Raw genomic sequence first — 14,054 nt, forward strand, 5'->3', positions numbered from 1 at the left:
CGTAACTGAGTTACGCTGGTGCAAATTGATTGGGAAAACTGTGGTTTTTCAACTTAGGCCAAAAAGAGCAGCCTGCTCTTAAAAAAACGGCGCAAATCACTGGGGAAATTGAGCCCATAGTCTCAGAGTTAGGGGCCACACATTTTAAACTGAGATGAGGAGGAATTTCTTCTCTCAGAGGGTTGTAAATCTGTGGAATTCTCTGCCCCAGAGAACTGTAGAGGCTGGGTCATTGAATATATTTAAGGCGGAGATAGACAGATCTTTGAGCGATAAGGGAGTGAAGGGTTATGGGGAGTGGGCAGGGAAGTGGAGCTGTGTCCATGATCAGATCAGCCATGATCGTATTAAATGGTGGAGCAGACTCGAGGAGCCAAATGGCCTACTCCTGCACCTATTTTCTATGTTTCTATGTTTCTATGTTTCTAACTGTAACATTGTGTGAAAGTTGGCTTAAAGTTGACCAAATTTCATGGACCAATACGCTTCACGAGAATCAACAGACATTTTGCTGAACAAATTAAAAGTGAATGTGAAAGGTGTTATGTAATTGAGATATTTCGAACACTGTTCTGTAAGAACAAATGGTTGTGAATGCAGGGGGTACTCATAGAAAAACAAATCCCTTTTTTTAGCTGAGAGAAGTTCCAGATGAAAAGCGTCTCCAATAGAGAGATCGCAGGGTCATAAAACGAGACATTTAGGGCTAAAGAGAGGAAAGCAAACCTTGGGAATTCTGCAAAAAAGTCACGATACAATGTGTGATGTGATGTGATGATACAAGATGTGACGATACAGTTTGCTGCTCTTCTGCAAACTCTTATGAATAACTTAACAACGGGGAATGGAGAAGAGGATAAAAAAAAACGTCAGCCATTACCCATGCTGGATGAAACATGTACATACAAAGGGACAGCCCAGGTACTGTTGCAGTTGAAAGGCAACCTGGTCAGTTGCCAATTAAAGAGTCACATCTAGTCACTGCCGAACCGACCACTCGCTGGTGTTAATACGTATGAGTCTTTGCTTATGATCACTTGAGTTTTAAGTAAAGGAATAGACCTGTGCATGCTTATTCATAATCTGGGATTACTGTGTGTTATGGTACTTACTTGTAACCTTTTGTTGATTTTAAGTAAAGCAAACTTATTGCAGAAATCATTGCCTTGAATTGTCTGTTCCACAAGTCCGAACTCTGGACACTGTTGGACCGGGCGAGGGTTAATCCTGCAGGTCCTAACGTAACATAACAGCCTGATGGAGCCTGTTATATTTTCTCTGTCAGTGTTAGTAGGTTTGGAACATCCTCTTTGTTTTTTTGTAATGAGCATCCCATTTCTGCAAATTAGATGAATCTGTCTCGCACACAGGGGGAAACCAAGTCCAGTGAAATAAAATTACTTCGAATTTTATGGCACAGAAACAGGTCAATCGGACAACAGACCTACGCTGGTGTTTTTGTTCTACAGGTGCCTCCCTCCCACTCTACTTCAGCTCATATGTAAATGAAATATTGCTGACCAGCCTACGATCTGCTCTGGCTTGTTTTCGAGGTAGTCCCTGCTCTCCAACAAACCCAGGGCTAGAAATTTGGTTGGAGGATTTTGAAGGCACTAATGTTGGGTGGTGGCTAAATTTAGCGGCGGAAAATGTTTAGCGACGGGAACAGCAAAATTCAGTGGTTGCGTCCTGAGAGTGGAGTGGAGCTAAAGGGAAGCGTTCCACACTTCTCTCAGGGCGCTCGGCCGAGTGTACAACTGAATATCCCGTGCCAAAGAGCCGCTTCGTGGCACCCCAAGAGAGGTCTCCCTGCAACAACAAGAAAATCGGAACAAAAAGACATTCCCTCTACATTACTCACCCCAAATAAAGTGAAATCGCAAAAAAAAACACAATCATCCTCACACAGTCGTTCCTTCCCTGAGCCCCGGGACAGCTCTGCACGCCAGCTTTCTCTGGCGGTGTCACGAGGGGGCGCTACGGGTGCAGTGCTAACCAAATTATCCAACCGTGTCGATACCGGGGATATTGTACAGCTCCCGGGCGATACTCCTCAACGCTGCCGGTACCGGCATACTGAATTTGCCGAGCGGCGCCAATGCCGCCGCTCGTGGCTGCAAGCCCCCTGTAGCTATCCAACCAAATTTCTAGCCGGCAGTGCCCACTCTGTCACCATCAACGAGCCGCTGATGGAACAGCACTAGCCAATGCATTCCATTCCAACGTCAAGCCACACATTACCTCGACAACCAGTGGGCCCCGCCAGTGCAATATCCGCTTTCACATGCATCAGTTGTCAGGATGAAAGAGCTACCTTCCATCTGTTGAGGCATCAGGTAACCCTGGAGCTCTGGGCATGACAGCACTGTCACATCATCGGATGATCTGTCTGCACCAAAGTGATCACGGCGACGTCAGCGTCCTGCACTGACATCTCAGTGAGTCGAGTATATTTATTCACATGAAATATTAAACACTTATCTCGTCTGTAGTGCACTGTGTTCGGGCCCTCTAACTGGTCTCCCATCTCCCTTATTGAAACTATAGACACAAAGGGAAAGAATTATAAGCACCTCCCCCCATCCCCCCGCCACCCCCGACCCAAGACGGGCGGGAGAGAGTTCGGGGAGCATTGGGTTAATATATGAAACCCAGCCCCAACCCACCGCAAAAGCACCTACTCCCGGTTTAACGGCAGCAGGTTTGGGGATGTCCGCGTAACCCGCTCCGAAGAGGCGGGTCCGTGATTATAGTAATATGTTAATGAAGCTCTCTGATCCTTAGATTTTTGACAGCCGTTTGAATTTGATGCTCGCCGGCCGGGATTCTGGCGGCTCAAGGGAGGTGGGAGCACTCAGGTGGAGGAGGTAAGGAGGGGCAGGAATACTTCCTAGAGGGATTTTCCCAGATTTTTTTTTCCCCAATTGGCCTGGGTTTTTATCTGGCTTTTGCCTCTCCCAGGAGATCACATGGCTCCGGTTGGGGTGGAGTGTAGAATGTTTCAGTGCAAGGGGTGTCACAGTTGCGTGGGGCGGGCAGGTTGGGCTGGGTGCTCTTTACCTTTCCGCCATTGTTCATTGTTCATGGGTTTATATATAACCTTCAGGGCTGCTGACCGAGGGCCGTGCGGCTCTTTGTCGGCCGGCGCGGACACGATGGGCTGAAATGGCCTCCTTCTGCGCTGTAAATTTCTATGTTTCCTCCCTCCCTCTCCCTGTCCCCCAGTCCCACAAGCAAACCTTCTGCCGTGATCGCCCAACACCCTACCCCTTCGCTAAGAGACGTGGAACGCCAGTGGTAACCTCCGACGGCTGATACTTTGCCATTTCCTTTGCAAATTGCAATGCTTTCAAAAAGCAAAATAGATATTTCACGTGAAGGCACGTTATCCAAAAGGTACAATGGCGTTGAAAAGAGCAACACATCAGCTGCTGGGCAGAGGGGAGCTGAGCGTTTGGACAAACAAGGGCGTTAGATTCAGGCAACCCATAACTCTGACTGAACTGAATCTGAAACTGAAGAGTGAAACTGTGGTCAGACCTCCTCAAGCCAGGAAAGTAGCCCTTCAGATTAGATAAGTGCCACCTCACTCTCTTTGACCAGACTTGCATATTTGTTCGGACCAGACAGAAAGCGAGAGGAGTACAGGCCCGGCTGATGACCATCCACAAAGGAAATAGACACCTTGGACAACAGACACCTAAAGATTGGATCACTGAGCCATATGGTACGTCCAAGTATTGAACGAAAGAAAGACTTGGATTTATATAGTGCCTTTCACGACCACCAGATGTCTCAAAGCACTTTACAGCCAATGAAATATTTTTAGAATGCAGTCATTGTTGTAATGCGGGAAACACAGCAGTCAATTTGCGCACAGCTAGCTCCCACAAACAGCCATGTGATGCTGACCAGATAATCTGTTTTTTTTGTTATGTTGATTGAGGGATAAATATTGGCCAGGACACCGGGGATAACTCCCCTGCTCTTCTGCAAAATGGTGCCATGGGATCTTTTACATCCACCTGAGAGAGTAGACAGGGCCTCGGTTTAACATCTCAGCCAAAAGATGGCGTCTCTGACAGTGCAGCACTCCCTCAGCGAGTGTCAGCCTAGATTTGTGTGCGCAAGTTCCTGGCGTGGGACTTGAACCCACAACCTTCTGACTCGCAGGCGAGGGTGCCGCCCACTGAGCCACAACTGACAGGATTAGACACAGAGACACTGCAGAAATGGACCCTGAGGTCTCAATGCTACCATTTTGTTGAGATGGGCAGGCGGTATTATAATTCCAACATCCAGCTTAAGCAACAATGTGGATTTTTCTGTCGCAATAAATCCAATTTGGTTCAGTTCGGAACAACTCAGCCAAACTTTGTCCTGCTCCACTGCTCTCCACACAGCATGGAGCAAGCAAGTCATTGCCGTTCAGGGATTTCTGTCCTTGGAGATAGACCCAGGCACAAGTCTGAGCTCATCCCCCGGCAGATGGGAGTGAAGGCACAGTTCCTTCTCATCACCGAACTGCAGGAGGGAACGTTGCATTTGGTTTTGGACTCTGGAGTAAGGCCGTTAGCTGCTCTCTGCAGTCTGTTCTTCAGCTCTCTATTTCTTCACCACAGGCCCATCAGCAAAATCATTAGACTGCTCAAAAAGGAAAATTATCACGCTGAGGAAAAAAAATAAAGAGCAAACTTAATTTATACACACCTCACACATCAACCACGGCCCAGTGGGTTGTGGGTTCAAGTCCTACTCCAGGGACTTTTTCTCTCTGTTTTCCTGTTTTATTTCTCTGTTTTTTTTCTCTGTTTTTTTTCACTGTTTTTTCCCTCTGTTTTTTTTCTCTCTGTTTTCCTGTTTTATTTCTCTATTTTTTTTCTCTGTTTTTTTTAAATGTGGGTGAGGAAATAGTGTCTCAAACGAGCGTACTATGCTTAAACAAAGGGGACTACAGTGGGATGAGGGCAGAGTTGGCTAAAGTAGACTGGGAACACAGACTAAACGGTGGCACAATTGAGGAACAGTGGAAGACTTTGAAGGAGCTCTTTCATAGTGCTCAACAAAAATATATTCCAGTGAAAAAGAAGGGCGGTAAGAGAAGGGATAACCAGCCGTGGATAACCAAGGAAATAAAGGAGAGTATCAAATTAAAAACCAATGCGTATAAGGTGGCCAAGGTTAGTGGGAAACTAGAAGATTGGGAAAATTTTAAACGACAGCAAAGAATGACTCAGAAAGCAATAAAGAAAGGAAAGATAGATTACGAAAGTAAACTTGCGCAAAACATAAAAACAGATAGTAAAAGCTTTTACCGATAAATAAAATGGAAAAGAGTGATTAAAGTAAATGTTGGTCCCTTAGAAGATGAGAAGGGGGATTTAATAATGGGAAATGTGGAAATGGCTAAGACCTTAAACAATTATTTTGCTTCAGTCTTCACAGTGGAAGACACAAAAACCATGCCACATATTGCTGGTCACGGGAATGTGGGAAGGGAGGACCTTGAGATAATCATTATCACTAGGTGGGGGTAGTGCTGGACAGGCTAATGGGACTCAAGGTAGACAAGTCCCCTGGTCCTGATGAAATGCAATCCAGGGTATTAAAAGAGATGGCGGAAGTTATAGCAGATGCATTCGTTATAATCTACCAAAATTCTCTGGACTCTGGGGAGGTACCAGCGGATTGGAAAGCAGCTAATGTAACGCCTCTGTTTAAAAAAGGGGGCAGACAAAAGGCAGGTAACTATAGGCCGGTTAGTTTAACATCTGTAGTTGGGAAAATGCTTGAAACTATCATTAAGGAAGAAATAGCGGGACATCTAGATAGGAATAGTGCCATCAAGCAGACGCAGCATGGATTCATGAAGGGGAAATCATGTTTAACTAATTTACTGGAATTCTCTGAGGATATAACGAGCATGGTGGATAGAGGTGTACTGATGGATGTGGTGTATTTAGATTTCCAAAAGGCATTCGATAAGGTGCCACACAAAAGGTTACTGCAGAAGGTAAATGTACGCGGAGTCAGAGGAAATGTATTAGCATGGATAGAGAATTGGCTGGCTAACAGAAAGCAGAGAGCTGGGATAAATGGGTCCTTTTTGGGTTGGAAATCGGTGGTTAGTGGTGTGCCACAGGGATCGGTGCTGGGACCACAACTGTTTACAATATACATAGATGACCTGGAAGAGGGGACAGAGTGTAGTGTAACAAAATTTGCAGATGACACAAAGATTAGTGGGAAAGCGGGTTGTGTCGAGGACACAGAGAGGCTGCAAAGAGATTTAGATAGGTTAAGCAAATGGGCTAAGGTTTGGCAGATGGAATACAATGTCGAAAATGTGAGGTCATCCACCTTGGGAAAAAAAACAGTAAAAGGGAATATTATTTGAATGGGGAGAAATTACAACATGCTGCGGTGCAGAGGGATCTGGGGGTCCTTGTGTATGAATCCCAAAAGTTAGTTTGCAGGTACAGCAGGTAATCAGGAAGGCGAATGGAATGTTGGCCTTCATTGCTAGAGGGATGGAGTACAAAAGCAGGGAGGTCCTGCTGCAACTGTACAGGGTATTGGTGAGGCCGCACCTGGACTACTGCGTGCAGTTTTGGTCACCTTACTTAAGGAAGGATATACTCGCTTTGGAGGGGGTACAGAGACGATTCACTAGGCTGATTCCAGAGATGAGGGGGTTACCTTATGATGATAGATTGAGTAGACTGGGTCTTTACTCGTTGGAGTTCAGAAGGATGAGGGGTGATCTTATAGAAACATTTAAAATAATGAAAGGGATAGACAAGATAGAGGCAGAGAGGTTGTTTCCACTGGTCGGGGAGACTAGAACTAGGGGGCACAGCCTCAAAATACGGGGGAGCCAATTTAAAACCGAGTAGAGAAGGAATTTCTTCTCCCAGAGGGTTGTGAATCTGTGGAATTCTCTGCCCAAGGAAGCAGTTGAGGCTAGCTCATTGAATGTATTCAAATCACAGATAGATAGATTTTTAACCAATAAGGGAATTAAGGGTTACGGGGAGCGAGCGGGTAAGTGGAGCTGAGTCCACGGCCAGATCAGCCATGATCTTGTTGAATGGCGGAGCAGGCTCGAGGGGCTAGATGGCTTACTCCTGTTCCTGATTCTTATGTTCTTATGTTCTTATGAACACATAAATCTCGGCTGCCACTCCAGTGCAGTGCTGAGGGAGCACCGCACTGTTGGAGGGGCAGTGCTGAGGGAGTGCCGCACTGTCGGAGGGGCAGTGCTGAGGGAGTGTCGCACTGTCGGAGGTGCCGTCTTTCAGATGAGATGTTAAACCGAGGCCCTGTCTGACCTCTCGGGTGGGCTCAAAAGATCCCACGGCACTATTTCAAAGAAGAGCAGGTGTTCTGGCCGATATTTATCCTTCAACCAGCATAACTAAAACAGATTATCATGATCACATTGTTGTGGAAGCTTGCTGTGCACTGCTGTGTTTCTTACATCACAACACTGACTGCAGTAAAAAAGTAGTTAATTGGCTGTAAAGCACTTAGGACATCCTGAGGTCATGAAAGGCACTGTAAGTGCAAGTTCTTTCTTTCTATCACACCTTCAGGACGTACCAACATGCTTTACAACCAATGGATAATTTGGAAGTTTATATAGACAATAGCAACAGCCAATTTGTGCATAACCAGTGCAGTACTGAGGGAGCGCTGCACTGTCGGAGGTGCCGTCTTTCAGATGAAATGTTAAACCGAGGTCCCGTCTGCCCTCTCAGGTGGACTTAAAAGATCCCGTGGCACTATATCGAAGAAGAGCAGGGGAGTTATCCCCAGTGTCCTGGGACCAATATTTATTCCTCAATCAACATCCCAAAACCAGCTTATCTGGTCATTATCACATTGCTGTTTGTGGGAGCTTGCTGTGCGCAAATTGGCTGCCGCGATTCCCACATTACAACAGTGACTACATTCTAAAAGTATTTCATTGGCTGTAAAACGCTTTGAGACGTCCAGTGGTTGTGAAAGGTGCTATATAAATGTAAGTCTTTCTTTCCACGAGGTTCCACAGATAATAAATGAATGAATTTGTTTTTAGTGGCTTTAGTTGAGGGATGAATGGAGGTCAGGACAGCGGGAGAACTCCCTGTTCTTTACATAATGCCATGGGATCGGTACAGACAGTGCCTCACTACTCCCTCGCTATTGCACTTTAGACTAATGAGAATCACTTGCAATTTTTGCTGTGATATCATCATATTCAAGTGATAACAACACAGTTTTACACACCACAGTGAACTGCATTATTGTGTCACCCGTTTATTTTTCTAAGATGAATATAGCTCTTGAGGAATGATTGGGATGTAATAATTTCTCCTATGGGACAATGTATTCTTATCATGTGCAGATAAAACATTAGTTAGGCCACAGCTTGAGTACTGCATGCAGTTCTCGTCACCACATTACAGGAGAGATTTGATTGCACTCAAGAGGGTGCAGAGGATATTTACGAGGATGTTGCCTGGACTGGAAAATTTTAGCTATGAGGAAAGATTGGAAAGTCTGGGGTTGTTTTCTGTGGGACAGAGGAGGCTGAGGAGAGACTTTTTCGAGGTGTATAAAATTATGAGGGGCCTGGAGGTTGGATAGGAAGGATCTATTCCCCTTGGCAAAGGGGTCAATAACCAGGGGGCATAGATTTAAAATAATTGGTAGAATGATTAGAGGGGAGATGGGGAAACATTTTGTCACCCAGAGGGTGGTGGGGGTCTGGAACTCACTGTCTGAAAGGATGGTAGAGGCAGAAACCCTCATCACATTTAAAAAGTACTTGGATGTGCACTTGAAGTGCCGTAACCTACAGGGCTACGGACTTAGTGCCGGAAAATGGGATTAGGCTGGATAGCTCTTTGTCGTCCGGTGCGGACATGATGGGATGAATGGCCTCCTTCTGTGCTGTAAATATCTATGATTCCATGGTTCTATGCGTGGTGGGAATTCCCAAGTACTGGGAATTTAAACCAGTTAAAAAATGATCAAATTGTGAAAGTAGTGAGTCAAGTTGAACTTTGATCTTGATTTACAGACACCTACTCCAGCGTTTTCTTCCTCAGGGCCTGCCTACTGTGATACTCCTCATCTCCCTCAGTCTTCCCTTCCTGCTGGCTTTTAAAACCCAAGTTTAATGTCTATAGCTAATCACTATTTCCTGATGATATCAACTCCTCCTTTTCACCTCCGTCGTAGCCTGTACAGTGAGCCTGGCCTTTCACCTCAGCTTCTCAACAAAGCAGAACCCATTGTTCTCCTCTGCCCCTCCCTCGTCACATAGAACTACGACACAGAAACGGGCCGTTCAGCCCAACTAGTCTGTGTGGGTGTTTATCCTCCACATCAGCAGTGGTCCTAATCTCCATGCCTGTCCTGCTCCCATATATATCCCTTTATTCCCCCCTTTCTTCAACCACCCATCTAACCTATTCTTAGCTGTTGATAATGGTCTCGACTTCAATCACAAACTGCAGCAGTGCACGCCACTGCCTCAGAACTGTCCTGGTACACCAGTCATTGAAAGCAAACATGCAGGTGCAGCAAGCAGTTCGGAAGAAAAATGGTGTGTTGGCTTTCATTGCAAGAGGATTTGAGTACAGGGGCAAGAATGTCATACGACAGTTATACAGGGCCTTGGTGAGACCGCACCTGGAGTATTGTGTGCAGTTTTGGTCTCCTTACCTAAGAAAGAATATGCTTGCCATAGAGGGAGTGCAGCGAAGGTTTACCAGACTGATTCCTGGGATGGCAGGACTGTCGTATGAGGAGAGATTGGGTCAATTAGGTCTGTATTCACTAGAGTTTAGAAGAATGAGAGGGGATCTCATTGAAATGTATGAAATTCTGACTGGGCTGGATAGACTGGATGCGGGGAGGATGTTTCCCCCTGGCTGGGAAGTCTAGAACAAGGGGTCTCAGTTTCAGGATACGGGGTAGGAAATTTAGAAACATAGAAACATAGAAAATATGTGCAGGAGTAGGACCGAGATGAGGAGAAATTTCTTCACTCAGAGGGTGGTGAACCTGTGGAATTCACTACCACAGAAGGCTGTGCAGGCCAAGTCACTGAATATATTTAAAAGGGAGATGGATAGATTTCTAGAAACATAAGGCATCAAGGGGTATGGGGAGAAAGCGGGAATATGGTGTTGAGATAGAGGAATGATCATATTAAGTGGCGGTGCAGATTCGAAGGGCCAAATGGCCTACTAATGCTCCTATTTTCTATGTTTCTATGTTTCTATAACCATCTCTGTAAACAGTTTTCACTTGCTCCCTGTCCTAAATCTCTTACATTTAACCTTACGTCTCTGCCCCTCTTGTTCTAGACCCTTCAACCACTGGAAACAATTTTTTTCTGTCTACCCGATCCCATCCCTTCATCATTTGGTCACACTTACCTTCCACTCTGTCACAGACCTTTCCGTTTGTTCTTTCCTCCCCTCCCCCTTTCCCAGCTTAAAAACCTGTTGCACTTCCAACTATTGCCATTTCTGACGAAAGATTAAATAGGATCTAGGAAAAATGTTCAAAATCTAGAAAAGATTTGATAGAGTAAATGTCCTCTGGTCAGTAAATCAGTAACAAGGGAACATTATTATCAAAAGAACATGCTGGAAACACTCAGCAGGTCGGGCAGCATCTGTGGAGAGAGAAACAGAGTTAACGTTTCAGGTCGATGACCGTTCTGATGGAAGGTCATCGAACCGAAACATTAACTCTGTTTTTCTCTCCACAGATGCTGCCTGACCTGCTGAGTAATTCTGGTATTTTCTGGTTTTACTTCAGATGTCCAGCATCCGCAGTATTTTGCTTTTTGAAACGTAGCCATTCCTTTATGTGTTCTGGTCAACACTGAACCCTCCACATGGAGGCAGCCGATTCCATTCCCCTTGCAGGTTCATCCACAACCTCACTGAACGTCTACGGAGACGTGAAAGGCTCTTACCTATGACTTTAAGGATTTCGGTAATTTCTGCTGAGCCGAACGTGTTTGTCACCTCACAGATGTACGTCCCACTGTCCTCCACACGTAGGTTGTTGATGGTCAGGCCCGTGATACGCTTGGTCCACCTGCTATCTACCGGCAACGGCCTGTTATCCTTCAGCCAGCGGATCGCTGGGTTCGGATAACCTGAAGCGATGCAAGGCAGCTCCATGGTTTTCCCGGTTTTAACTTCTCTGGACTGAAAACTGTCCAACACTGTTGGTGCTGATTCCATAGGATCTACAGAGGGAAAAAAAAAAACACGCAGATTTTTCGGTGGGGTTCGTCAATGGAACCAAGTCTTGCGTAGCTTCAATTTCACTGTGGTTTGCACTTCGGGGAAACGTGAGGGAAGAGGGAAAGGGAGGAGGATGGATGGAACAGAAAAGTAGAGGAAGAAGAAAGAGGAAAGGGAAGAAAGGAAGGGAAGCGCAGAGAAGAATGGGAAGGGAAAAATGACAAGACAGACAAACAGCCAGAAAATGAGAGAGATATCTTTTTGAATGGAATTAAGATTTGGAATAGACCCACAGTTTAACTCACTCACTGATTATCTGACCTGTGTTTTTCATTTCTATTTTACTGATCCGTTAAAACCCCGTGCTAATAACCAAGTGCAGGCAGCGGAAAGAGCGTGCGGCAAACCTGTCCCACCCATCCTTTCCCTCAATGACTATCTGTCCCACCTGTGACAGGGACTGTGGTTCTCATATTGGACTGTTCAGCCACCTAAGGACTCATTTTAAGAGTGGAAGCAAGTCTTCCTCGATTCCGAGGGACTGCCTATGATGATGATGATGATGATGATGCTAATAATGCTAATTCAAACCTCTGATGTGATTCCCCAAGTGACACTGTGCCCTTGTCAAAGCATTCCACTGGATGATGGCAAACAAATAACACAACTCCAACAGCTGAAGTTCAACGTTATAGAACTATCAGGGATGAGCATTGCAGGAACCGTGACATAATGATTATAACACTGGATTAATCCTTTAGGCCTGGGCGAATGAATCACGAGGCAGGAGTTCAAATCAATTTAGTTAAATAAATCTACAATAAAAAGCTAGTATCAGTCATGGTGACCATGAAACTGTCATAAAACCTCTTCTGGTTCACTAATGTCTTTTAGGGAAGGTAATCTGCCGCCCTTACCGGGTCTGGTCTATATGTGACTCCAGACCCACAGCAATGTGGTTGACTCTTAACTGCCCCTCTGAAATGGCCCAGCGAGACAGTCAGTTGTACCAAAGAACAGCGGTTCAAGAAGGCAGCTCACCACCACCAAGGGCAATTAGGGATGGGTAATAAATGCCGGCCCTGCCAGCGACACTCACATCTCAGGAATGAATTTTTTTTTTTTAATTTTAAATGCTGGAAGGTGCACCATCAGAAGTTAGAATGTGATGGGTTTAATATGAGTCATAATTGACCATGAGCACGAGTGCAGCAGAGCGGACGTACTTGACTGACACCATTTAGCGGTCTGGTGTGAGGAAACCCCGTGAACAAGTCCGGGGTAGCCTCACTGACTCAGGCAGGGTTAGATTCCGTCAGCTGCTGATGAGCTTCACATCCGCAAAGAAGGCTTCCCACTTCGGGCTCTGTGCGGCAAAGCGGAACTGGACCAGGTTTATGGCATTCGCAGCGTCAGGGGTCGAAATTCCGTTTGGAAAGCCAGCTGTTGCGAGGGGCGGCTAACAGACAGCTATGTACTTACCGTCGGCGGCGACCGGGTGCCCGCGGCTCGTGGTAAATTTGGACGGTGGAGGGCAGCGTCAAGAGGGGCCGCTGCGCACTCCGTCACCACCCGCGTGGTGATGTCATCGAGCGTGTAGTGCTCTCTTGCCGCCGCGGCTGCGAAATTCGGTGAGTGTCGGTGGCCTTACCGGCAGGCGTCCGTGCAGCCTGGGAAAGGTGGCGGGACATCGGGGCATCCCGGGGCGGTAATCTTTAGCATTTATGCATTAATGGCACCAGTGGGAAAGTGTGGGTGAGGGTAAGGGAAATTGTCGGAAACTTTTTTATTTTCTTTTTTTTTTTCATCTCGCCAACCGTGGGGAAATTTGGTCGGCCTCCTGAGCTCCCGCCCTGTTGGTCACCCCCCCACCCCCCACCCCAAGGGTGAGTGTGCAACTGCTTCCCTCATCTTTGGGCGGGAAAACTGAATTATAGAAACATAGAAAATAGGTGCAGGAGTAGGCCATTCGGCCCTTCTAGCCTGCACCGCCATTCAATGAGCTCATGCACAGTTTGAGACGGCACTTACCGCCCGGCAGTAAGACCAGCACTCAGCCGGTGTCACCGCCCCAAACACGGCGGGACCGAATTTCCACCCCTCAGTCTTTACATCTCTGCCATCCAATTGGCTGAAAAACCGGCTTAGTTTTAGCCAAATGGTAATTATTCTACAGTTAACAAAATGGACCCTGGAAACCAGGAGGAAGAAAGGCCAAAATAAGGGGTCAAACTTTAAAACAACAATAGAGAAAGGATTAGACTAGAAAGAGTGGGTTACATAAGGCAGGAATGAAGTAAAATTAAGATTGAAATAATCATAGAGTCCTAGAACCTTACAGCAAAGAAGGAGGCCATTCGGCCCATCGTGTCTGTGCCGGCTCTTTGAAAGAGCGATCCGATTAGTCCCACTCCCTGCTCTTTCCCCACAGCTCTGCAAATTTCTCCTTTACAAACATTTATCCAATTCCCCTTTGAAAGTTACTATTGAATCTGCTATATATATCCACGATATCCAGATCACTGTAACCCACTGCGGAACAAAATTCTCCTTATTTGCCCCTGGATATTTTGCCAATTATCATAAATCGGTGTCGTGTGGTTATTGACCCCGCAGCCAGCGGGCGCTCACTCGAGGAATGACAGACAGAAAGAGACTTGGGGGAGAACAGAGGCCGGGCAGAAGTAAAAAAAAATACAGTTTTAATTAAGATTGTGTTTTGCATATTTATTTTGTGGATTGTTATTACGGCAATAAAGCTATTCCAGGCGTGCTAGTGGCTTTGTTTGCCATAAT

At 46.1% G+C, this 14,054-nt stretch overlaps 1 protein-coding gene across 1 annotated transcript in view; it reads right to left on the reverse strand.

Moving 5' to 3' along the window:
- Positions 1-14,054, reverse strand: part of dscaml1 (Down syndrome cell adhesion molecule like 1) — a 618,289-nt gene that overhangs the window by 254,693 nt on the left and 349,542 nt on the right. Inside the window, exon 4 of the mRNA XM_070893140.1 lies at positions 10,982-11,260. Within this exon, the coding sequence (XP_070749241.1) occupies positions 10,982-11,260 (279 nt within the window). The remainder of the gene's footprint in view (positions 1-10,981; positions 11,261-14,054) is intronic.

This window comes from Pristiophorus japonicus, chromosome 11, assembly GCF_044704955.1.
Source record: "Pristiophorus japonicus isolate sPriJap1 chromosome 11, sPriJap1.hap1, whole genome shotgun sequence".
Lineage (NCBI taxonomy): Eukaryota > Metazoa > Chordata > Chondrichthyes > Pristiophoridae > Pristiophorus > Pristiophorus japonicus.